The sequence below is a fragment of the Chrysochloris asiatica genome, unplaced genomic scaffold (genome assembly GCF_000296735.1).
Source record: "Chrysochloris asiatica unplaced genomic scaffold, ChrAsi1.0 scaffold00032, whole genome shotgun sequence".
NCBI lineage: Eukaryota > Metazoa > Chordata > Mammalia > Afrosoricida > Chrysochloridae > Chrysochloris > Chrysochloris asiatica.
The window spans coordinates 1478283-1504770 of NW_006408550.1; the positions used below are offsets into that span (position 1 = coordinate 1478283).

At 42.0% G+C, this 26488-nt stretch overlaps 1 protein-coding gene across 1 annotated transcript in view; it reads right to left on the reverse strand.

Moving 5' to 3' along the window:
* The window catches only part of LAMB1 (laminin, beta 1), a 92602-nt gene extending 67390 nt beyond the window's left edge, over positions 1-25212 (reverse strand). The window contains exons 1-11 of the mRNA XM_006859275.1: positions 25092-25212; positions 23871-24046; positions 20144-20279; positions 16199-16272; positions 9295-9483; positions 9145-9208; positions 5283-5485; positions 1966-2086; positions 1091-1279; positions 648-827; positions 270-382 (exon numbers count right to left, since the gene is read on the reverse strand). Coding sequence (XP_006859337.1) covers positions 270-382; positions 648-827; positions 1091-1279; positions 1966-2086; positions 5283-5485; positions 9145-9208; positions 9295-9483; positions 16199-16272; positions 20144-20279; positions 23871-24046; positions 25092-25128 — 1482 coding nt within the window. The 5' untranslated portion in view covers positions 25129-25212. The remainder of the gene's footprint in view (positions 1-269; positions 383-647; positions 828-1090; positions 1280-1965; positions 2087-5282; positions 5486-9144; positions 9209-9294; positions 9484-16198; positions 16273-20143; positions 20280-23870; positions 24047-25091) is intronic.
* Positions 25213-26488: the final 1276 nt, after the last annotated feature.

Here is a 26488-nt window from a genome sequence, read left to right on the forward strand (position 1 = left end):
ACACCCTCGGAAACCCTGTACAGGGTCGCTATGGGTCGGAACCGACTTGACGGCACTTAACAACAACAGTAACAAATAATAATGGTATTTTACTGTGGATTTCACTTAACAATTCTAACAGAGATGGTCAAAATTTAAGCAAATTATTAACTAGTAATCCCACTTTAATGAATTTTATAATGATAGAAACTAGTGGCAAAATGTATGTATTCTCTACTTGAACCATGACATTCACAAACTATCTGAGCCAGGTAATGAGGATTACCTACCAGACATTGGTCACAACGCTGTCCTGTCACCAGACGTTTACAGTAGCAGTAACCAGTCTGGGAATCACAAGGATTCCCACCAGGAACCGTCCCCAGAGGGTTGCAAGCACAAGCTTTAGTATTAAAGACAAGAAAGAAGTAAGACAAATCAAGTGAGTCTGAAATCACAGTTTGGGATTTAGAATTGCAAAGTAAAATGAGAATTATCCATATATGGCAGTGTGTAAATAATTATACACACACACAGGACTTGAAAAAATTTCATGGGTAAACTCTATTATCTTTTCCTCCTAATTTTCTGTTACCTTTTAGCAGTATTCACACACACACTAGTGCATACACATATATGTCCCAAACGTTTTAGTGATATGTACTTACATTTACAACCAAATGGATCTTCAGCACTTAGGTCATAGAAGCCTTCTTTGCAAATATCACAGCGTTCTCCTTCCACGTATAATTTACACCGACACTGACCAGCAATAAGACCAGTAGAAAAATCAGTGTAACTGTCACAAATGCCTTCATTCTGAGAACCAGCTGGGTCACAGGTACAGTCTAAGAATAGAAAGCACCAGGTTGAAGGTACAGGAAACACACTGTGTGTGTTTGTACAAATATACATGTTCCTTTCCTCTTTCCAAATCCCACAAAAATAGACAAAGGTAAATTCTACTCCCAGACTCCCATGTAGCAATTAAAATAACAAAGGTGGGTTTGATGCTCTTCCTGAACTCTGAGAGAAGGATGTTAACGACCGGACTATTACAGTTGGACGATAACCAGAAACAAGTCTCAACGTGGCACATTCCCCAACGTACGTTCACAGATGTTAGGATCTCGAATGTCCCTCTCTGGGTGCTGGAAGTAGAATGGCTTGCACTGCTCACAGTTGCGCCCCACTGTGTTGTGCTGACAGTCATCACACACTCCTCCACTGACATTTCCAGTTGCCAAGTACACAGCCATGTCAAAGTGACATGAACCGGAATGTTCATTGCAGTTACACTCTGCGTGAAACACCAATGTCAAAGAGAGCTGTTTTAATCTATCTATCAAAGGCCAATTCACTCCTTCCTACCTACTAACAAAGCCCATCCCAGTCCAGTCTTCACTAGTTTCTGAACATCTAGAACAGTCTTCCAATGGGGACAGAGGCAGCCATGGGTAAAGCAACATGTCAGAATCACTGTGTCTGTGTCTGGGGAAGGATGGCAGTGTGCCTGACTCCACCACTGGGATGAATGGATGGATGGACGGACGGATAGATGAATGAATGGACGGATAAATCTGAGGCCACTGCTAGGCTGGCAAGAAAACAAGGCCTGAAACTCTTACAGTCTACTCCATATCTCTTAGACTGTATTGACCTGCCATACCACATTTTCCTTTTGTTTTTCTCACCATCATCTTCCTTTCAAAACAGGTAGAAAGTCAGTGACCACATCTTAGGTTCTTACTATCTGTCAGAGGACTTGGACCAGTGCTAAACACATAGCTGTTGCTCAGGAAGCACTAGTTTTTTAAACTGAATTACACAGAATTATTGGCCTCCTAGGAGTATCAGGCTAAAGCTAGGAAAAGAATAGTAATGTTTTTTCCCTCTGCAAAATGGTACACTGTGATAGTACCTCTAATCAGAAACTGAATCCTGGAGTACTAACTGATTCCAAAGGTGTCTTCTATTGAGACTTACTTTTACAGGCATTGCTATTTCGACCTTCAGCAGGTCTCCAAGGTAAATCGTGGTAGAAATCCATGCAGAGTTCACAGTTCAAACCCTTGGTGTTATGCCTACACATGCAGTGTCCATGAACCTGAAAGTTATAAACACAGGACAGAGCAAAGTAAGAGCTAAGGGAATGGCCAGATTTCCTCCACAATCAATGGGAAAACACAAACTCCTTTTCACACGAATCTCCAGTTCACCAACGTCAGTTTTGTTGTTTGTATTTCCTCCTTTCTCCCTGGCCCCAGTGAGCTTTATCTGTGTTACTTATGACTATCACTCCATCTTTAGAAAGGCTCTCATTACATAACAGAAGCTCAATACGCTGTTTATTGAAGTATCTATGAGAAGAACCCCGATAAACAAAACAAAATTAGTTACTTACAAATTCAAAAAGACAAGCAAAAATACGTACATAATATTCTAAAAATATATTTTTTATAGAAACTTAAAACGTTATAGTGCAGAACTAAATGCATATATATCAGATGGGGACTAAGTTATAAGACTTTAAGTTTTACTGCTATGCCCCATAACAGAAAGGTTTTTTTTTGTCAGATTTTGTTTGACTTAACTTGAGGAATAGCACACAAACAAAAACTTTCAACCAAAAATGAGATTTTAAAAATTAACCATTTATCATATTTACATTAACTTTTTTCTCTTAGATAAGGAATACAGACTAACTTGCTTTATCCAAGAGTCTGTGATACACCATTTTGAATTGTGTTACGAACAAGACCTACTTAAGACCCCTGACGCATTCAAGTGACAAATAAGTGCTTTGGGTCCACGAAATATGCATGTACACAGGTGCCTCCATTCAATAGTGCTTTCTACAGAACGGAATTCAGGAATAAAACAGAAAGGTCCATCCCAGGCCCACATTGACAGGAATGCAGTTAGCAGAAGACTGAAATCCTCTGATTACAAGGTGGTTTTGCATAGAATGAAAAGTGGTTCCAAAGTACACAGCAAAGACTGTGGTACCTGAGTCAACAGTACAACACGCTGTGGGAAGCATGACAGAGGCATGACATGCCAGATTGGTTACACTGAAAAGTAAATATAACCCACCTAGGATTCTCCAAAAGATGCAACAACATGATTAGAGAGACACAGCCCTTCCTTCAGGCTTTGTTAAAAATGCAACTCTACCTGCACAGTAAGAATTTTAACTGGAGTGAATGAAAAACAGATCGAATACACACGATCCTGCACCTTTGCCAAGGACTGATAACCTCTGAAAAGGCACAGAGCAAGTAAGCAATGCAAACTCTCATTGGGAAGGGAGATCTGACAAAATGCAGTGCACCCATCCAATGGAATTTTAAAACCAGTTGCCATCAAGTCAGTGCTGACACAACGTGAACCTAGAGGACAGGGTAGAACTGCCCAATGGGGTTTCCAATGCTGTCAACTATACATTAGCACACTGCCACGTCTTTCTCCCATGGAGCAGCTGATGGGTCCCAATCATTGACCTCTGGAAGCAACTGAGCACTAATCACTCAGTGCACTGCCCTGATTCCTTCATGGAATACTGCTGTGGTTGTTAAGTGCTGTTAAGTCAGTTCCAACTCACAGCAACCCTGTATACGGTTTCCGAGGAGCAACTGGTAAGTTTGAAGCGCCCACCCTAAAGTCCAGTACTCACCCTGCAGCACCACATCAGTACTCCTTCAGCCATAAAAAGGACTGAAGCTCTGATACATGCCCTGTTGTTTATGAACATCTCAAACATTATGCTGAGTGAAATGAGCCAGACAGAAAAAGGCAAATATTGTAGGATTCTGTTTATATGAGATAGCTGTTGTTGTATGCCATCAAGTCAATTCAGACTCATATATGACAGAGTAAACCTGCCCCAGAGGGCTCCCCAGGCTGTACACTTTATAGGAGCAGATCACTAGTGGGTTCACATCACTGACTTATCAGTTAGCAACTAAGTAAGCACTTGTTGTTGTTCAGTGCCACTGGGTCGGTTCCGACTCATAGCAATCCTGTATAGCGTTTCCAAGGAGCAGCTGGTGAGTTTGAACCACCAACCTTTTGGTTCAAACGGACCTTCAGGTCAAGTGCTTATCCTATGGTGCCACACCAGGACTCCAACTAAGCACTTAGGAAAAGGCAAATATACAGAGACAGAAAATAGATTACAAGTTCTAGAAAGAATATGGAGTTCTGCTGTGGCGCTGTAGGATAATGCACTGGACCAAAAGGGTGGTTTGAAACACAAGGCCAGTGGTTTAAACTCATCAGCCACTCCTTGGAAACCCTGTACAGGGTCACTATCAGTCGGAACTGACTCTATGGCACTTAACAACAACAAGGGGTAATAAGGAATTTTTACTTAATGGGTACAGCTGCTGTTTGAAGTGATGAAAGTTTTGCAAATAGATAGTGATGACTATTAACAACATTGTGAGTGTCCATAATGTTACTGCATGCTTAAAAATGGTTCCAATGGCCAATTTTATGCTATATGTAATAAAAATGATGTAAAAAATGAAAAGGATGGAGGTTCATAGTTTAGTGGAAGGAACATTGGGGCAGTCAGAAGGGTGAGATTTGAGTTCCCACTTGCCAAATACTTCTTTTCAGGCCCCATAGTAAATTATTTAGTCAATAGTTTCTACAACAAGGCTGTTAGTTTAGGTAACCCTGTAAAGTCCTGCCTGGCTTTAAAATTCAATGGATTCGCCTAGAATGCACCTAGAAACTGGTAAAATACTCTAACCCTCTACAATCATTTGGTAAATCATTCAAATCGAGAAATTTTTAAAAGCTCTTAATTTGAAAACACAGCACACAAATGGGATTGGAATGAAATCTGAAGGAAAGGAGACCGAAAGAAACACAGTCCAGCTGATCCAGAAATGGATCTGTTATGTCAGGATTAAAATTTCCAGTTTCTTTGGGCTGGGATTAATTTATGCCTTCTAGCACAAAGACGGAAATACTTGTGGTTTTTAATCTTCTCCAATGTCAAGACAGACGTGACTGTTATTTAGACAATTTTTTAATCCTTGTTGACTAAAATACCTACTTCAGTAACTGCCCACAGCAAAAAGTTCCAAACGTTTATTCAGTGTCTATGAAAAGAGCAATCCTTCCATTCTCATAGTCCAATGAACTCACCCAAGAAAAATCAACATTCAAACACCAGTATGATGCAAAGAATTAGACATAAATTTGGAAAACCAAAATCCCTGAGAAATGTGAAAACTTTAAAGTAAGACTAGCTTCCATTTGCTTTTTAGAATCATGCAGTCCTTGCTTACCATGCCTTCCACTTCTTCATCGAATCCTTCCACAGGGGCACATTCACTGGCATGGCCGTAGCAGAAGCAATTTCCTCGAACCACCATATCATAAACTGCATAATAGTACTTTTCCCTGATCTCCATTCTGGAATCCAAAAGGTTATCTCCCAAAGTATGCAGTTTAACAAACTTAATTCTCAAGTTGGTGATTTTTAACAGATCTATAGAAAGGACATCAAGAAGATGAAAAGTCATGTCAAACAAGAATTCTTTTGCAATTACATAACAGCATTTCTCTTTATGGAAAGTCATGGAAAATGAAAATGGCTCAGGTCTCTTGGAAGTTCCAGTGTGATGTAACTGACTGGAAAAATAAAGCTTAACATAACAGGGCCATCCTGGCAGGAGGAGAGCCCACCTTCTCATCAGTTTAATCAGAACATCTATCTTGTGGTGATTTGTTTGCAGACTAGTGTTTTAAAGGGAGTACTGGAAGTGGAGAAATGCTACGAATGGAAGTGTATGGTTACTGGAATCTACTGGTATACAGTAATCTAAACTATTTCAATACCGTCTGCTTCCCAGAGCAATGGACTTATTCTCAAAACCAGAAAATTCAATTCAAGTGGGAAAGGGTTTATCAGAGCACTTGAACTGTCATTATTATTATAAGATAGAAACATATGTTTGTGTCTATTTTTTGGTGAGAAGACTACCGTCTGCAATTTCCCATCACTAAAAGGAAATCCAAGTTAAGAAAACATGTAACACTAGAGAACAACAACAATCCAAAAGGAGACTTTTAAGCAATATTTCAATCAATAATTTTTGCATTATAGCTTTACAAAATATCTCCATGTTTATCAGTGCAATTTAGTGACCAAAGGATGTTGGGGCAAATTCTTTTTTTCCTAAGTATGAGTTACTTAAAGATGAATTTCTCTTCTTTATTTTTACTTGTTGTTGCTAGGTCTATAGACCTAGACTTATTACAGAACTTGGGTTATCAACTACAGTCTATAAAACTTGACAAACCAAGATCCACTCAAGATCTTCTCCACTGGTGTTTTCATTAATCATTAAGTTACTCTTGCTTAAGTGGATCCCACAAGATAGATTAGTGCAACTAGCTTCTCGTTTAGTTCTGAAGCCCAAAATTGTTTATAAATGTTACTGTCATTGATGCTGATGCATTCTAATAATTTACAGCACAAGACAATAGGGTATTGACCCAATGCATCCAAGTTCCAGAGCCCAAATGCAATTTTAAATACGTATACTATATGCATAACTTACAATAAAGACTATAGAAATGGTTGTGGGTTCAAAGAGAAATTCCATGCATTAAACTTGAGCTCTTTGTAAAACCAAAAGCTCAACAGAGAAACCGTGGTACTACTTTAGCAGAATGGAATTTATGAATGCCAACATTTCCTCCTGCACAAAATGAGCACAAGTGTCTATTGACAAGAGGCCAAACAACTAAACTTGAAGAGCAGCTGGAGTATTTAGAAATCCTTGAACTGATCTTTGTGGAAACCCTCAGAAGAGCAAGTATGCTTCCCCCACTCTCTCCCACCATATTTAATGACAGTTCAAATAACAACTCAGCCTCATTTGAGAGGCAACTTCATGTTTCAAGTAAGTCTCCAAGATCTCAAACAATAAGGACAAGTAAAAAGATATTGTTCCCTTGATTACAAAGTAAACAGGACAAGCAGCTAAAATGGATGCTTCCTTATTGTAGAAATGGACTTTCTGAAGCCATGCAACAACAGAAGACAAAAGGATTACAATGGCAACACATTCATCAAGTTCCACATATTTCTCCCCAAAAGGAACAGATAGTGAGTCCTTTGAAGATCTAAGGAGATATTTGATGTATCCTTTGGTGGTGTAAATTATTATATATGCCTGAGTGTTTAAAAAAAAAAAAAAAGAGCTGAAATGAATAGAGTGAAATACTGTTAACTGATGGTACATATTATTGTTGTTGTTAAGTGCAGTCGAGTCGGTTCCGACCCATAGTGACCCTGAACAGGGTTTCCGAGGCTGTAAATCTTTACAGGAGCAAAATGCCTCGTCTTTCTCCCGCAAAGCAGCTGGTAATTTCGAACTGTCGGCCTTGTGGTTCGCAGCCCGATTCGTAACCACTACGCTACCAGAGCTCTTTAACTGATGATACATAGAGGGGATTATAATCATTGTAATGAAACAAAGTATATGATTTGTTGAATGTGAAACTGATGATCTGCCCTGTAAAGTTCCACCCAACTCACAATAAAAACTTTAAAAAGGAAAAATGTAATTCTGACAGAATATAAGAATAGCTATTGAATGCTGAAAAAAAATCTGACCTGAAAATCAAAACATATGAGGTTCAAGATCTGACTCTGCCACTAACTCCCTGACCCTCTAGTTTCTCATCTGTCAAATGGAACCACAGACCTCACCTTATTGAGCATGACTGAGGCTTCGAATTTGCCACAGTATTTTGCAGAGCACAGGGCCACCTGTTGTTGTTAAGTGCTGTAGCGTCCATCTGACTCACAGCAACCCTATATAGGGTTTCTGAGGAGTGGTTGGTGGGTTTAAACCTTTGACCTTACAGTTAGCAGTTGAGTGTTTATCCTACAGTGTCACACCAGGACTCTCATGACCACCTTGTTAAGTGTCATCGAGTCAGTTCTGACTCATAGTGACCCTGAATAGGGTTTCCAAGGAGTGGCTGGTGCATTTGAACCATTAACCTTCTGGTCAGCAGTCTGGTGCTTATCCTACAGTACTACACCAGGATTCCTTAGCTAGAGATATTTCCGAGAGACTCTTGCAGTTTAGCCATGTGACTAATGCTGGCCAATGAATGTGAACAGATGAGTACAGCTTCTAAGTTTCATCTTTAAATGGAATCTCCTTCCTCTACTTCCCCAGTTCCTATAAGTTGGAACAAGAAAAGGGTATGGTGGTCTAGCTCTAACCATGTGAATGAAGACTAAAAGACAAAAGAAACCTGGCAACTTGGGTGAACTTATGGCTAGAATTGCCAGATTTCGCAACTAAAGATACAGTTAGATTTGAATTTCGGATAAACAACAAATACTTTTATAATCACATGCCATGCAATATTTGGCATTGAGACTGGGCAATAGAACTACTCAGCCACCACAGCTGAGTCATTTCGGACTCACAGTGACCCTATAGGACAGAGAACTGCCCCATAAGCTTTCCGAGGCTGTAAATCTTTACAGATGTGCTGACTTTTCCGTTAGCAGGCCAACTGCACCATCATGGATCCTTAACAGAACTCCATTTCTCTGGAAATCCCTCTGGGCGATTTAAATAAGAGGGCAATAAATATCTATCTTATTTGAGTCACTGTATTTTGGAGGGATACTTTATTATAATAGCTTAATCTACATTCTAATTGATATACTGAAAAATGAAATCAGGAATTATAATAATGGCTCTATAGCATAAGCACTGGATGTTGAACCAGAGGTCAGCAATTTGAGTCCACCAGCTGCTCCTGCGGAGAAAGATGAGGCTTTCTGCTCTTGCAGATTTACAGCCTCAGAACTCTCTATATCGGGTCGCTATCATTCGGAACCAATGCGACTGCACTTAACAACATTATGATCATGGAGACTGATTATTTATGACATAAATCTTTAACTCTTATCAAAACTGTTCCCTGGAGTGAGTACTTTGGTATGCTCATTTCAAGAACTTCTGGTAGGGCACAGTACAGGAAGAATGACACCGAATGGGTGGATTTAGCACTGAATAATTTAGATTCTGGATAACCGTGCTTTGGTTCATAGTTCTCCCAGAATTGCGATTGCTGTTTCTCATAAAAGCTTTTATTTGAAAACAAGCTTACTCTGAATCCTTGGACTATAAGGATCTTCTATTCTGAAAGCAGGATCTAGTGCACGAAATATCACCTAGAAACAGATATAAGAGTAATTGGCATTTTTACAATGATTAAAAGGTTAATTTGTAAGTAGAACATAAAATAAAAAATGCAAACCTCTCCTTCTGTTGACGGTTCAATGTCAGAATATCGGGAATCACAAATGATATCATCAACTTTTTTCATGGGGCCGGTTGAAATGCCTGGAAATGAGCTCTCACAGTCATAGGCAAAGTATCTATACACGCCCCAGGTTCTCCCAAAGTCAGACGATCGTTCTATCAGCATAGCAGCTGGACGGAATGTCTAGACACAGGGAGCAAAAGCCACATGCGATATGCTCATTGGTAATCTGTATTTTTATAAATCTTCTATGAAAATATCACTCTACTGTGTGCCTCAGCTCTGACTGCACATAGTTGGTATTTCAGACTGTGGCTGAGTTTCAAACACTTCAAGTCTTTCCATGAAGTCTAGCCTCTAAATTTTGCACTTTCTCCCACCCAGATTAGTAAACTCTGCTTCTCTTTTAGAAGCTGATTACAAACAGATCTTAATAGCAAATAAATGTTGGTATCTTTAGTCATCATGCCCATAATAAGATTTATTAGAGTGCTCAATTCATTTGTTCATTCATTTAATCAGTCTACAGATATGTAATGATCACCTCTGGTACCAGACAGTGGTCTACAAGGGGTTTCAAAAAATTTGTGGGAAAATTCCATTATCTTTTAATTCCATTTTCCATGAACTTTTTGAAGCCCCCTCATCGACATGCTTTGTGTGCCACAAACAAGCCAATGAAGGTACAGATACAGGTATCCATTATTTGTAACATACATAACGTAACATAACATGTCAAATACCAAATCAGAGTCACATGCAGTGCACTTTGGGAAAACAAGAGAGCATTACTAACTCAAAAAGTTGGGGAATGCTTCACAGAGAAGATGACATCCAGCTGGACCCTACAAGGATCCCGGCAGGAAGTGGAGGTGGCTGCAAGTGGCAGATGGGGCTGCCTGGGACCAGAACAAGAAGGAATTTGTTTGACATGGAAAAGGATTCACTCAACTTATGCAATGAATGGGGAATACTGTATGATTTAAGAGCACAGGATAAAATGCTCAGATTGCTGTTTAAAAAAATAACTCTTGTGAGAATTTTTTTTAAACATAAAAATAAGGTGCAAGGATAAATAGTAGGAAGTGATTACAATAGAAAAAAAAAAAAAAAGATGAAAGTCTTAACTCAAGCAGTAACAACAGGGATAGAAAGAGATAGGATCAACTGCTCTGAGAATTTACAGAGCAGACCATATTGAATTACACTTAGTGGACAAGTAGCTTTCAGTGGAAAAGGAGAGAAGAAAGAAACATGGGCATCTTAGCTTGGGCAGCTGGGTGGACAGTGTTGCCTAAAAGACATGGAAAAGGAGCAAAGGCATTTGGCTTTGGTTTTATGTGTGAAGTGTTTCACATGCCAGGGACCTGGAGATGCCTACTGGAAATTAGGAAAGAGTGGTCTGGAATTCAGCTTCAAGAATGGAGGTTGAAATAGGAAATTGCACACACAATATTGAAACCTGTAAGTATGGAATTTCTCCTATAAAAGCAAAAAGTAAAAGTAAAAGAGTGCCAAAGTAAGAGATTCAGGAAAAAGTATCAATGAGGAGAAAAGGCAAGAAAGTGATGCCAAGAACTTTAGTTACATTATTGCATTTAATGTTTAGAAATGAGGCTCAGAAACATTATATGACTTGCTAATTACAGACACAAAAGTTCAGATTCACATCCAGACTGAGTAAGACCAAGTCTATGTTGTTCTCACACTGGTTTATGGTATAGTACAAGACTGATACATGACTACCAGCAAGGAAGTAGATAAAGAGGAATCCTGAAAAGCAAGGTAGGAAGGAGATTTAGGAGGCTGTGGTGAATAGAGTCAGTTGTAAATAAGAAATGAAGCAAAATGAGCATTAAGAATAGGCAAAGGTGAATGCTTTAATATTGATGAACACAGTGAATGCATTAATGGGAAATCTAAGTAAGATTACAATGGAGGAAGGGCAAATGGAAAACAGAACCTAAATACACTTCATTTTGAATTAAAATCACCACTTGAGTGCCAATGGTGAGAACTAGTCATACCTAAACCCACATTTCCCTTCGTTCTGAATTCTGCTGGCCCTTTTCACTAGTTAAAAAAAAAGCCAAGGCTAAGAAAATCAATCTCATTCTGACAGATTCTTTGACTTACTCACTCACTAATTGGTCAAGGTCTCAATTTTTTCACTTATTCAAAAATATAAGGAAATGATATTTTATTAAGCTTAAAAAAGTATTAGACTAGAATTTTAAAGAAGATGAAAAAACAGAACCCCATGTACCAAGTAAACATGATAAACTCCCTATACTAATAGGATCTTGGGTGGGGTACTTGGGTGGTGGTAGAGAAACTGGCGGAGGAAAGCTATGTCTGATGTCTCTGGGTCACAAGAGGGAGTAGAGAGGAAAAGCCTTCAAGTCTGTCCTGGCCCTGCTTCCTTCTCCAACCCTTCTGGAAACCTCCAAGTCCCAAAGGGCCATTGACTATCCAATTTCCTGTAGTATTAAGAAATTGCTGGAAACTAAAAAAAAACCCATTTTACCTAAAGAACAAAACAGTCTTTCTACTTTTTGATTATTCATCAGTCTCCTCAGGCCCTAATTTCTACTCAGTTTCTTCAAATTTATAAGTAATAGAGCTGAGTTTTGAAACATCTGCCCACTGTACAAGCACATACTGTATATAAACTAAGTGAGTTTTGCTGACCTAAGAAACCCCAATCTATTGAGTGATCAGCTAATGACATGACAAACGTGGCTAAGAATAAATACTCTTCATCATAATTAAGTAGTCTTCATTCATTCCCTTCCTGTCCTCACTACTGTTGACGGTACCACCATCTTCCTAGTTCCCCAGTTTTGGACAGATAAATAATCTTTGATCCACACCTTTCTGTGCTTTCCTTCCATTGGTCTGCTTCCAATCTTTCCAATTTATGGCCTTTCCAATTCATGGTTCAACTTTTGATTCTAAAAGATCCAACTGAATGCCTTTGAAAAGAGGCCCTCCTTAGAATAATGATTCCCAAAGACATCTGTAGAAGACAGTATCAGAATATGACAACAAGGGGATATGAGTATTTGAAAAATCTTTCCAGATACTACTGATAGGGTTCCTGGGTTGCAGAAGGAAGAGCCCTCCTACTTGAGAATCACAGAAGTCTTTGCATGGACACCAGTCCTTTCTTATGCAAGTCCTCCATCAATACCTCAGCAAGAGCCTCCCAACTTGCCCTCTTTGTCCTAATCCTGAATTTCCTCTTGGGTTACCTTCCTCTCTTTTCCTACCTCTTATTTCCTTGGTTCCTGACTCCTTTGGACTCTTTTCTGTTCATTCAATGTTACTTCCCTCTCTTCCTACATATCACTACCTCACACTTGAGACAAATCTACACAGTACTTGGTGAATCTAGAGAGTCATTCATCATCATGAAGGACTCTACTCTTAAGATAGATTTCTCTGCCAAGAATGGCTTTTTTCCCATTTCCTCCCCGTGAAATCCTGCTCAATTTCCCTGGCTCAGATCAAATGCCATCCCATCCTCTCCTTGTAAGGCTTCCTCCTTTGTTATTGTTGTTAGGTGATGTTGAGCCAGCTCGAAATAATAGTGAGCCTCTGCAAAACAGAACAAAACACTGCCAGGTCCTGTGCCAACCTCACAATCATTGTGACCCCTGAGCCCTATGCTGCTGCCGCTGTGCCAATCCATCTCATTGGGATGGAGAAGTCTTCCTCTTTTTTGCTGACTCTCCACCTTACCACACATGGCATCCTTCTTCAGGGACTGGTTCCTCCTGAGAAGAAGTGTTACCATCCTGGTTTCTAAGGTGCATTCTGGTTGTACTTTTTCAAACACAAGGTTTGTTTGTTCTTCTGGCAGTCCATGGTTCTTTTAATATTTTCTTCCAACACCATAACTCAAATGCTTCAGTTCTTCTAAGGTCTTTATTCATTGTCCAACTTTCACATGCATATGAGGTTATTGAAAATACCATGACTTGGGTCAGGTGCACCTTAGTCCTCAAACTGACATCTTTGCTCTTCAACACTTTAAAGAGGTCTTGTGAGGCTGAGCTGCCTAATGCAAACACATTGTTTAATTTCTTGATTGCTGCTTCAATAAATGTTGATAGTTGTTGTTGTTAAGTGCCGCCGAGTCGATTCCAATCCATAGTGACCCTCTATAGGGTTGCCAAGGAGCAGCTGGTGAGCTTGAACTACCGACCTTGCAGTTCAAACAACTTTGTAGTCTGATGCATTAACCCACAGCGCCACACCAGTACTGATAGTTGATTCAAGCAAAATGAAGTCTGACAACTTCAAACTTTTCTCTGTTTATCATGATGCCCTTTATTGGTCCAGTAGTGAGGATTTTTGCTTTCTTTACAAGACGTGCATTCCATACTGAAGGTTGTGGTCTTTGATGTTCATCAGTATTTTAAGTCTTCTTTGCTTTACAGAAGCAAGGTTATACATTTGCATATCACAGGTTGTTAAGGAGTCTTCCTTCAATCCTTCATCCCATGCTAATGCACAGTTCATTGTCTGAACCTCTGCTATAGCAGCTAGCACCTTCTGTCATGCATTAATTAGAAGGCATCTGCAAATATATCCTGGAGAGCAATTGAAGCACCAGTATACACTGTTGTTGTTAAGTGCTATTGAGTCAGTTCTGACTCATAGTAATCTTGTAAAGAATTTCCATGGAGTGGCTGATGGGTCTGAACTGCCGACCTTGCAGTTCAAACTGACTTTGTGACCCAATGTTTATACTAGAAAGTCGCACCAGGATTCCACCATTACCATGGCAGCAAGGTTATCCCTGTTCTCAAATCAGCAGGTTAGTTCACACGACCCTATAAATTAGGGGTTATTATTCTTCCCGTTTAACAATGAGAAAGCTAAAGCTCTAGTCACACACACAGCCAAGTCTTCTCAACCCCATAGATGCTCTTCACACACAAGTCTGTCCATGAAGGACATGTTCCCTCCCCTAACCGAAACCCTGATGGCTTGTACCATCTCATGCATCTCAGTCAGTCACCACCTCCTCTACTTCGCCTTCGACACTTATGGATGGAATTTCATCTTTAGCCCACTGTATTCACTTGGATGAGTATTCAACTACACAGTATGTACCCAAAGGACTTCTGAATAGACATGAACTCAGAACTGCCCACATATGCAAAGAGATGTCTTTTCCAAAGTCAAATGTCGATTCGAAAGCTAGGACCAGAAACGTTACTAGAGATTATTTGGAGTTCTTTTATGTCATTTCACAATGACGACTAACTGCTGGCTTGAGCGTGTGGTTCTAAGTGAGTCACAGGGTTGGGTGACAGCTGTTTAGTGGACGTCTTCCCCAGCACTCTTTAAATCAGGCATCACAATCATGGTGACATAGGTTACTGTCTTCCCCAGTACTCTTTAAATCAGGCATCACAATCATGGTGACACAGGTTACTGGGGGGAGGGCACACGATGAAGAGCTCAGTTCTAAGACATGCTCAGCCCCAATGTCCCTCCGAGTCACATTCTGACTCTTAGACCTCCCAAGCATTGGGTGTTGCTGTTAAGTGCCTTTGAGTTGGTTTCGACTCATAAGGACCCTGCACAGGGTTTCTGAGGAGCGACTGGTGGGTTTGAACCACCGACCTTGCAGTGGTCTACTGCTTATCCTGCTCACCACACCAGGACACCCCCTCAGGCATTGATTGTTGTTGTGTACCATGGAGTCAGTTCCGACTCACAGTGACCCTGCACAGGGTTTCTGAGGCTGTAAATCTTTGTTGTTGTTGTTGTTGTTAAGTGCCATCGAGTCGGGTCCGACCCATAGCGACCCTGTACAGGGTTTCCGAGGGTGTAAATCTTTACGGGAGTAGAAAGCCTCATCTTTCTCCCGCGGAGCGGCTGGTAGTTTCGAAACCGCTGACCCTAAGGTTCGCAGCCCGATTCGTAACCACTACGCTACCAGAGCTCTTTGCAGGCATTGGTAGAGGACACAAAAGGAGACTTTCATTATTCATCACCCATATGGTTCATCTATCCCTAGAAACTTTTCCTAACCTGAGAGGGTGTAGATATAGTTCCCAAACCTATTCAAAAGTGATTTTAATCAGAGAAGCAATAAGTAAATGATGGGCTTATGTGCACCAGCATGTACTTTAAGCCACGTGAGGTCTGTCATTTCCAGGCAGCTGCTTCAGAAGAAACAAAAGCACTTTGTACAGAGAAATTCCCTAGTCTTGGCGTTACTTTACATCTCTAAAAGAAAAACGGTGAGAAAACTCACATTTACGGAGAAGTATGCATCTCTGGTAGCGTAGTGGTTACGAATCGGGCTGCGAACCTTAAGGTTAGCGGTTCGAAACTACCAGCCGCTCCGCGGGAGAAAGATGAGGCTTTCTACTCCCGTAAAGATTTACACCCTCGGAAACCCTGTACAGGGTCGCTATGGGTCGGACCCGACTCGATGGCACTTAACAACAACAACAATGCATTTTATATGGAGCAGGAAAACTGTTCTCACAATTTTTACAAAACCTTGAAAACTAAAGGAAATATGCTTCCTGTTCAGTTACCAAACTCCACATTAAAACATAAACACAGGGTATCAGGGATTTACTCTCCAGATGTTTTATTGTGGTTTGGGAATGAGTCAAAGCTGTCTCTGTCTGTGGGGAAATAAAAAGATATCTAATGAAAAGTTTATAGTGGGATTACCTCTCTCTATTGTCACAAAGATAGAGCTAACCATAGTTATTCACGCCCATGTTTAAAAAGCTGCTTAATTATCTCAAATTAAGGCAAAGATAATATTTAAGTTCTCTGGCCAACTTACACATCTATTCTGAAAAAGGAATTACAGTGTTCTCATGTGTCATTTGTAAAACAGTTACCTTGAAATACTTACCTTGAAGGTCATTATGAGATGAGTAAAATGGAATTCTGCTTCCAAGTCCAGTTGGATCGTTACATTTTCCACGCCTATAGGCAATTCAAAATAGTACAAAATTACAAAGGAAAGAGCAAGGTCAACAGCTATGAACAATTGAAACTATCTTCTTAAATTATCTGTGCTCTTCCTAGAAATCTTCTTTGTCTTCTATCTTATGAAGAAGATGAAGATAAGATAATAATAAACCTTTGTACTGATTTGGGCAACAAAGCTAAAGCAGATGGATTCTTCAGTTTCTACACATCATTCTGAAGTTCAACATATTGGACCGACTCACAAGAACAAGACATCTGGCAGAATGCCTCTAGCCGAGCCGCTGTCAAGAAAGACAGTTTGCTTAGGAAGACAGGGACCAGCTTCCCAAACCTCTGAGCCAAGTGACTTTCAAAGGGGAACAGGAGAGGCACTTCCTGTGCACATCAGGGGGTCAGCTTGCAGTCTGAGGCAGGAGGGACACAACTCAGTAGAAACACAAATATTCCTTTTCTTCCTATGCAGCAGCAAAGAAAAGAAACCAGAACCTTCCACATATGTTAGCTGTATTCCAATTTAGAAAAACCTCTCTTGGATGAGGACGCCTTTGAATGCATTTCCACAATTGAAAAACAATGCCAAAGAGACAAAGAGTGGGTCAAATAAATAAACCGGCCCAGAACAAATACTAACATCTCCCCTTTCAGGTCCAAGCCTGAACAAACAAATGGGCCTTTATGCCATGCCCTGAGGGTCAACAGCCCCAGTTTTATCACACTAAAGAGGCTGCTGGAATCCCAGTGATGGAAAACACTACCCCTCCCCAATTTCTATGACCCTCAAGCTTTTGGATAAAGGAGGCCTTTCTAGGGTTCCTGTGTTTGAAAAAGCTTTTGGGGTCCATCTCCCAGCAAAAGTCTTAAGTGCCTGCAGACAGGAATGTGTCAGAATGAATCACGTCACAGGAAGGTATACTTTCAGGAAATCAGCAGGACCTTTTGAAACAAACCCTCCCGCTGGACAACTGCCAAGTCCATTAGGGGGCAAATGGTCACTGGAACAGTTTTGAGTTAGTTGGAATGTTAAAGAAAAACATTATCTTCATATGAACTAACCTTATCTAACATTTTAAAAGAACCTTGCTATTAAAACCTACTTAGGATATAAATTTTTGAGTGAAAATGTTAACTAAGCAACAATACATCTTCCCTCTGCCAGACTTTTAAAAACCTGCAATATTTGTTCAAAATGAAGCGATGATGAAAAAATATAAAGTACAAAGCCAGGCTAGTACCATTTCTGTAACATAAGGACAAAAGCAGCAATGTGGTCCTGAATACCAGTTCTCACTTTAGAGATGATAAACTGATAAAGGACTACAGTTTTAGTTTTGTTCCTAATATGGGATGAAAAGTACATGGAGAAAGGAAACAAGATCATTCTTCTAAAGTATATTTGACTAAAGTCAAACCTAGAAAAGGATCATCATTCAGAGTATTAGAAGTACCTGCAACACTCCACGACCACTTTTGTGCCTGAGCACTGATAAATTTAGTGCCCCAACTTATACAAAACACAGAAAACTGATAAAATCAAATCCATAAAGTATTTAATTGTGAACCATTAAACAACTGGGAGTCCTGTAGGATAAGCATTAAAAAACTGGTGCTGTAGGATAAGCATTGGACTGCTATCCACAAGGTCGGCAGTTCAAATTCGCCAGCCGCTTCTTGGAAACCCTGTACAGGGCTGCTATGAATTGAAACCAGTTCGATAGCGCCAAATAACAACGATCTCATCTAATCGCCTATGACAGAGAACTCAGGCCCCTTATTTGAAAATTCCTTCTGCCTGGCACTTGGTCTCTTTTGCCCCACAAATTCAAAAGTGTAGAAATCAATTAACTCCTGACCTAATTAAGAAAAATTGCCTATAGAACGATATCAAACCAAGCCAAACTAAACCCACTGCCACTGAGTCAATTTTGACTCATGTTGTTGTTGTTAAGTGCCATCAAGTCCATTCTGAACCATAGTGACCCTGTATAGGGTTTCCAAGGAGCAGCTGGTGAATTTGAACTGCCAACCTTGAGGGTAGCGTCCAATGCTTATCCTACAGTGCCACAAGTCTTTAGAAAAATCAAACAGACTGGTATCATACCCTGCCATCTCTCAGTTGTTTAATTGTTGTTAAGTGCTGCAGAGTCTGTTCTGACTCATAGCAACCCAAGGAGCAGTTGGTGGATTTGAATCACTGACCTTGTGGCTAGCAGTCCAGTGCTTACCCTACAGTGCCACACCAGGACTCCCAGTTGTTTGAGTCAATTTTGACTCCTGTTGTTGTTAAGTGCCATCAAGTCAGTTCTGAATCATAGCGGTCCTGTATAGAGTTTCCAAGGACAGGCTGGTGAGCTTGAACCGCCGACCCTGTGGTTCAAACTGACTTTGCAGTTGAGAGCATTAATTAACCCACAGAGCCATAACAGGACTCATGGCAAATGTATATAGGGTTTCTGAGACTGTAAATCTTCACACAAATAGATAGTCTCATCTTTCTGGCGTGTTTGAACTGCTGACTTTGCTGTTAACCCAGTACTTATCCATGAGAAAATGTTTTACTATTGATCAAATGGAGTTCTGTTGTGACACTTGGAATGTAAGGTCGGTGGTTCAAGCTCTCCAGTCGTGGGAACCTACTTGAGGACACTTCACAACAACAACAATAACAACAACTAATCAACTAAAGTGGAAGCGGTTTTGATGCTACCATTCAGGCGTTCTTCAAATTGTCTTTCTGTTCCACTGGAAGAATGTGGGCAGGCAGGAAATGCTCCTAGTCACTGCTTACAGTAAGCTCTATGCTATTTCAGAAGTCCTTTGTGATTCAAGTACAGATTCATAGAAACTTGCTTGACTGAATTTTCAACCAAGATATTCTCTAAGAATGAACACAGTTCTAAATGGTATGTGCTTTCTGTGGACAAGTCCATCTCAGTTAAGTTTGTAACCAATGTATTTCCATGGCCAACCTATGAATAACCCTCCCAAAGAACCAGTAGTCCTCTAGAAAACGTAATTTAATAGTCAAAGACAAGGAAGTCTATTAAGAATGTTTCTCTTTACAGATGATAAATGACTACAAACATCCAAAAGTTTCCCAGGTGTCAGGCTTACAATAAAATGATCTAGTGGTTTTCAATACTTTTTATGGCCAGATTTAGTTTCAATGCTTTGAAAACCATTCTCATATGATACCTTGTTAATGAATAAACACACTATACTTTTAGTCCCTAAATTTAAGCATTCAAGTGTGAAGCATATGTGAAATTAATCTGGGCTTAGTTTCGCAGTCATAGTAATTTATCCTATTTGGTGATTTCATTAAACCTCAATCCAAAAGACAAAGAAAGGAAAACAGGCTGGATTCACACACGACTGGGGAGGCAGTTTGAGTCATGTTTGTGTTTCCAGAGCCTTTGAAAAATTACATTATGGTTCTCATTCACAGTACTGTATGATTTTCTCTACATGGAAGGGGAAGGGAGGCTGTTGATCTGCCCTTTCCTTTGGGTTGAGCAAAATGAAAGATGCTATGTTTTGTGAAAGAATAAAGCCCTGAGATAGTACAGGGCCTTCCCACGCCTGCCCCCCAACCAAAACATACATCTACTCTCCCACAGCCCCTATCAGGATAAAGACTACGAAACACTCCTTTGCTCTAGCATGAAAGACTGCTTTCTTGTATGCTTCAGGAAGAAGGATCAGATTTTTACCAAGAGAAGTTAGTGCCCCCGGCAATAAATCTGTCAGAGGCCACAATTACAGGACAGAGAATCCATGGTAATTACACATACTCCGGAGCTTAAACCCCATCAAGGCTACCATCTAATCACACTCCATGGAACTTGTTTCCACACTGACCACATACCATTTTCCGATTGCCACCAAATCTTAAGGCGGTTTGGAGCAAATGTAGTGACCACATTTTCAATGAGATGACTATCAGGATTGAGGGTCTCATGGTAAGGGTCTTGAGAATTGCATATGAAGCATTTCTTATCCTCCTGAAAAAAAAAAAGTGAATCTCATCAGTCTAGTAAGCAATCTCAGAATTCAACAAAAACTCATAAAGTCCATGATATATAAGATACAACCTGCCTGCTTCAAGAAAAATGAGCATGGCAAATGATTTACATCACGGGCCTATCACTTTTCCTTACTAAGTCTAAAATATTTACGAAAGAATTCCCTCCTCTCTGAAAATTCAGGGTCAAAGTAAAAGGACATTGTTTTCATAAACTATTAATTTCATCAAAATCAAATTTCTAGGCTTAAACCTTAAGCTCAATAAATAGCAGGAGAAGCTTATTCTAAAGGTGAAGGGGGTATTTAGAGAATTTTTGCTGTTATAAAATGAACTGAGAATCAACAAAAAAAGAGAGCAATTCATTGGACCTGATTTTCTAAAACTTAAATGAGAAAAAAACCAAGTAGTAGGCAGAAACATTTAGAGAAAGTTTGGGATTTACAGAATAAGAGTAATCTACTCAGTGAATCGGAGATGGTGACCTTCAGGTTAAGTTACACACTGCTCAAAACATTTGGTGAATGGGTTACCAGGCTGGCCTGCCGTGTTGGGTATCACTATATACTAGGGATAAAGCAAAGAACCCAAAAATGGACCTGCAGTCCTGAACTCATGATAAAAAACCAAAAAACCCAGATGCATCTGAGTCAATCTCAACTCATGGTGACCCAATGTGTGTGACAGAGGAAAACTGTGAAAATATAGTTTTCAAAGGTTGATATTTGAGTTGATGGCCCGGTCTTTCTTCCAAGCTGCTTCTGTATGTACTCAAACCTCTAGCCTTTTGGTGATCAGCTGAATGTGTTAAGCATCTGCACTACCCATGGACTTTGGAATTATGATAGACTTTAGGGTTCTACAGTAGTTTCCTTTTCCCTAAAATGGGAGCCACAGCCACCCTAGCATTTGGGAACCCTCTTTGTACTTCATCATAGTTTGGTTTAACAGTCCTCTTTCCACATGGGGCTTTACTGTAAGCCTACATTTCCTGAAATGCAGATTATTCTTAAATCTAAAAATGTTGCTGTAGTGCCATCCAGTCAATTCCAGTACATAGCGATCCTGTAGTTTCCTAGGAGCGGCTAGTTGGCTTGAATGGCCAATCTTGTGGTTAGTTGTACAGTGCTTATCCTATAGCACCATACCAGACTTCAGACCTGCATATATCCTACAAGCAGTGCTTAAGTAAGCATCTTATTCTTTCAAGGACAAAATCAATGGCCAGTACTTCTAAATTTGTATTTATTTAGTTAGCTATTTTGTTAATTATTAGTTATCATCTTCCGCCAAAAAGTATTCAAAGATTGGAAAGATTAACTACAAAGTGTTGTGTGGCCTGGAGTCAATTTTGACTTAGGTTGTTGTTAGGAGCCATGGACAGCAACTCTATATACAACAGAATGACCCACTGTCCTGTCCTGCATCACTGTCACAATTGTCACTATGTTTGAGACTCACTGCAGAGCCTAAATGACAAAGTAAATCTGCCTCACAGGATTTCCTGCTAACCACAAGGTGAGCCGTTCAATACCACCAGCCACTCCTTGGAAACCCTATACAGGGTCGCTATGAATTGGAACCGACCCGACAGCACTTAACAACAACACAACAATCTTTTCGGGAGCAGATAGTCAGGTCTTTTCTTGAGAGGAGAGACTAGTAGGTTTGAACCACTGACCTTTTGGTGGTTAACTATCATACCACCAGGGTTCCTTAATTACAAAGTTGTTGTTGTTGCTATGTGTCGTGGAGTCGGGTCCGACTCATAGCCACCCTGTACAGGGTTTCCGAGGCTATAAATCTTTACGGGAGCATAAAGCCTCATCTTTCTCCCGCAGAACAGCTGGTAGTTTCGAACTGCTGACCTTACGGTTCGCAGCCCGATTCGTAACCTCTATGCTACCAGAGTAGAGGTCAAAAAAGCAAGAATGCAGTCGAACCCTGGACAACACAAGCTCCCTGTTTTTATTTTTCAACCATCAAATGTTTGAGAAGTGCATGCCCAGTGCCTTCTGTTAGTTAGGGCCTTATTTCTGTGAAAAGTGAAGCAATCGCCACAGTTTCATGGTTAATCATAAAGACAAGAGAGCCTGGCTCTATGCGCTTTTAAGACAAACAGTCCAGTTCTCATGAAGGTCAAAGCTGGTTTCAGAGGCGAGTGATTCATTTACAGGATGTTTAGGTCTTTGAATGGAGGCACAATATTTTAGGTAAAAATTGAAGGCTAATATTAGAAAAGGTAACTGCCTTCATTAGCTGTAGTCAAGGAAACTAGTCCTTGGGAACAATTACCAGAACTTACAAAAAAAAAAAAAGCATAATTATAGCCTCCCTTCTAATCAAGAGGAAGCAGTCTAGACATTTCTGTGTAAATCTGGAAGCAAGTAAATCCAATCCACTTTACAACATTCCTCAGTTTCATTTATCAAGCTCCAGATGGGTTTTCTCAATGCTTTATAAAAACGACTCCATTTTTAGACATTGCCTGCGTAAACTACACACCTTGTCCTTCTGAAGGGCAGGTATACAGGTGGGTGGAGTGACCAAAATTAGAGCCATTGGCCTGGAAGTTGCCCTTAAGGCCACTAGCACCTTCAGCTTGTGTTAGAGCTAGAGATATCATTCTCTCTCCTTTTTTGGGGGGGTGGGGGTGGGACAGAGGAAAGAGATTCTAAATCCTTTACATTTTGCTTCTTTTAAAATTAATTTTGACTTTGTAAAAATATGACCTCCCCAATCTAAAATCTGGTTCCACTGTTAGCAAAACCCTTTTGAAAAGTACACTTAGAAACACCCTGAAATGTCGTTGGTACCAAGGCATTTTGAAAAACAAAAACAAAGCATTTGATCCTGATATTTAATAGAGGTAGGTGGAAATGGTTTGAACTAAGTTTAGTGGTTCAAACCCACTAGCCAGCTCCTCGGAAACCCTATCCAGGGTAGCTATGAGTCAGAACGGACTGGATTTGAATAAGCTTAGCGAGTTGAGTTACACGTTGGGCTGCTAAGAGAAAGGTCAGTAGTTGGAACCCAGTCGCTCAGCGGGAGAAAGACGAGGCGTTCTGCTCTAAAAAGGATTTACAGCCTTGGAAACCCTAACAGGGTTCCTATGATTCGGAACCGACAGACAGCACACAGCAGCAACAAGAGATAAAAAACCGCTTCAGTGAGTGGGACGACCTTACAAGATGTCTGTCGGTGCTATATACACATTACCCAAGTGATAACTTCAGGGGAAAATCTATGATTGCTGCTCAGTATGGAAAAATAGAGAAAAAACTGCATTTAATACACACTCTCAAAGAGAAAAGATTAAAAAAACAAAAATCGGGACTTTTCGACTCCCGAGTCAGGTCATCGTCGGAGGCGGCAGGAAATGTTGGCGGATGCAACTGTGCAAACTGAGATGGGGCAAAAGGGTGTGCTACGAGCCTAATCCCGGGACTCCCCTGACTAGCCGCGCTTCCTATCTGGATAGCTGGCAGGATGCGGAGTCCCAGGGCCTTTCCCTCTGGACTGGACTGTAGGCGGCACGAGCAGATGTGTGAGTGACGCTCTCCGCCCTCACCTGGAGGTGGCTGACGATACAGTAAGGCTCAGGCTTGTGCAGTCCGCACGTCGAGGTCACGGAGAGCTTCTGCGATCGGCCGATCAGAAGGTCGCCCGTGGCCGGATAGCAGCTGCCCTCCGCACAGCCGTAGCTGAACTCGGGTTCTTGAGCTTGCACTCCGGCACCGCACAGAACTGCAGGAGGTGTGTGTGATAGGAAGGATTGATGGACAGGAGCAGGGAAAGAGCAAAGAGGGGTGGGGGAGAGTAGACTCATAAGAAAGGAGAAGACACAGAAGGGACAAGACACAAAGGAAAGATGAGCGTGGAAAGGGCCAGGAAGGTAGTGAGATGGCGAGGATGGACGGGGATAGAAACACAAGACACGTCATCACGTTTGTCCATCAGTCGAGAGCATCACCCTCGGGAAGGTCACCAACACTCGCACCCACATTGATCTGCTCGTGCGAGCAGGAACCATTGCAAAATGTGCGTGCGTAGACCCGCCACTTAGACGTGCCAGAAGCGAGGCGCAGAGATGTGGTGGCCCAACACCACACACCCATGCGCGTTAGAGAGTGTGTGTGTGTGTGTGTGTGTGTGTGTAAACCCGCGAGCTCGCGGCATCCTGTGTGAGAGTGCGCGTGTGTGCCAGCGAACATGTGTGAGCTCGGAGATCCGAGTGGTGTGTGTGTGTGTGCGCGCGCGCCCTGCAGATATTTAATCCGAGCGAGGGGCGAGTGGACTGCCCCTGCAGCTGCGGAGTGGCTTGTACGCCTCTCCATTCCAGAGAAGCTTCGGGTCCAGCTGTTTCTGGTGCCACCCGGAGGCAAACAGCGAGGGCTAATTAAAGCCACATGGCCCTAGTCTGTTCCCAGGACGAAGCCTGCGCTCGGCTAGGGCACTTTCCCAGGAAGTGAGGTCCCAGATAGTCCTTGCGGCGAGGTCTTGCACCCCTGGGCGCTGCCCTGCGGTGAGGAAACCCAGCTCAAAGGGCCGAAGGAGTAAAGCTCCGAGCGTCGCCCGCGGCAGCCCAGGGATGCGGGTCCGCGCTACTCCGCGCGCACAGTCTCCAGATACCGCCGAGGCCAGGGCGGTGACGTTTACTCCGAATCTCCTCGGAATCTCCTCCCCAGTCCCTCTCCAATTCCCCGAAGTCCCACGACGTTGGAGCAAACGGATTTAGGGTTTTCTCCTACCAAACCCACCTTCCCCAGTCCCCCTGTTTCCACAGAATTACCTAAGAAACCGAAACCGAACACCTGGAGCAGTCCCATGTCCGAGTCCCTGCAGCAGAGGGGACACGGCGGAGGACGGGGAACACGCCTGGAGAGCCGCCTGCCCTTTTTTTCCCGTCTTCCTTTCTGCAGAGGTGGAGAAAAAGGCAAATGTTCAGAGAGAGGAGGAGAGGGGCCCTTCCATTTCCTGCCGCTCCCACGGAAGCGGGGGGCGGGGGTAGGGACGGGGGGGAAATCCCGCAGCCACTTTGTTCTGCTCACCCCCGGTGCAAGCGCGCTCCACGCTCCAGGCGGCCAGAGCCCAAAGAAGGGAATTAGATAGAAAGTTTCGCCTGGGGAGGAACCGAGGGAGGCGCCTCTGCTCATGCGCACACGGCGGACAGGGGCTGAGGGGGCGGGCGGCAGAAGGCCACAAAACTTAGCCAGGAGAGGGTGAGGTCTCGGGCCAACCCTCCCGGCTCCTCTTTTGTTTTAAGGACGTGTCTGCGGGCATCTATTTCGAGGCTTTGCTCTTCCAATTCCCAGCGAGGGGCTGCAAGGCCGCCCCGGGGTGCACGGAGGGGTCGGACAGTCCGGCGCTGGGGGGCGGGATGCGTCCCGACTGGTCTTGGAGGTAGGTGTTAAGATAGAGAAGTGAGGGGGTGGTGGTCTCAGACCGAGACCTACCGCGGACTGGTGCATTTACATTTGTAAGAAGTGAGTCACGAAAAGGTGCCCGAGGCTAGAAACTCTTGAACTGCGCGCTCTGGGAGGACGATTAACCCTTTTGAAGATAGTTGACCTGTCGGGCTTATTCTGGAGAAAGACGTGAAAGCCTCCGTGCCACTTAGTGTGGGAAGGCGCGACATGCACGGTGTCTTCACACGGAGGAAAGGAACTACTCCTCCTGCGCATTCTTTACGTACACATTTATTCAGGACCTGGTCCCTACCACCCAAGAGATGACAGTATCAAATTATCCACCCAATTCTGCTTTTAAAGTCTACCTCTTAGCTAAATCCGGAAGATAACTTGTTCACGTCACAAGTGACACTAATGTTTGTGGTTCCTTTTCCCATCACCTTGACAGGGTAGATGCAGCCTTGAAGCTGGAGGTCCTCTCCTGAGACTCAACTTTCCACAAAGCACAACCTTGACAGTTCTCGAGGGGAACGCTACAGTCTACAAATGGTGGAGTAGGGGGGAAAAGGCCTCTCATGAAGGATCTCAAATCGGAGTGACCTGTCTGGTTAAATTTTTAAAAAAGAAAGAAATCCACTGCCTCCTGTAGAGATGTCCCATAGGATTTCAAAGTTGATGTAATCTTTGCAGGATCAAGCCAGACTGCAGACCAGTTGGTTCACAGTCAAACATTTTAACCACTGTACCACTAAAGCTCCTTGTCAGCTTAAATAATTGG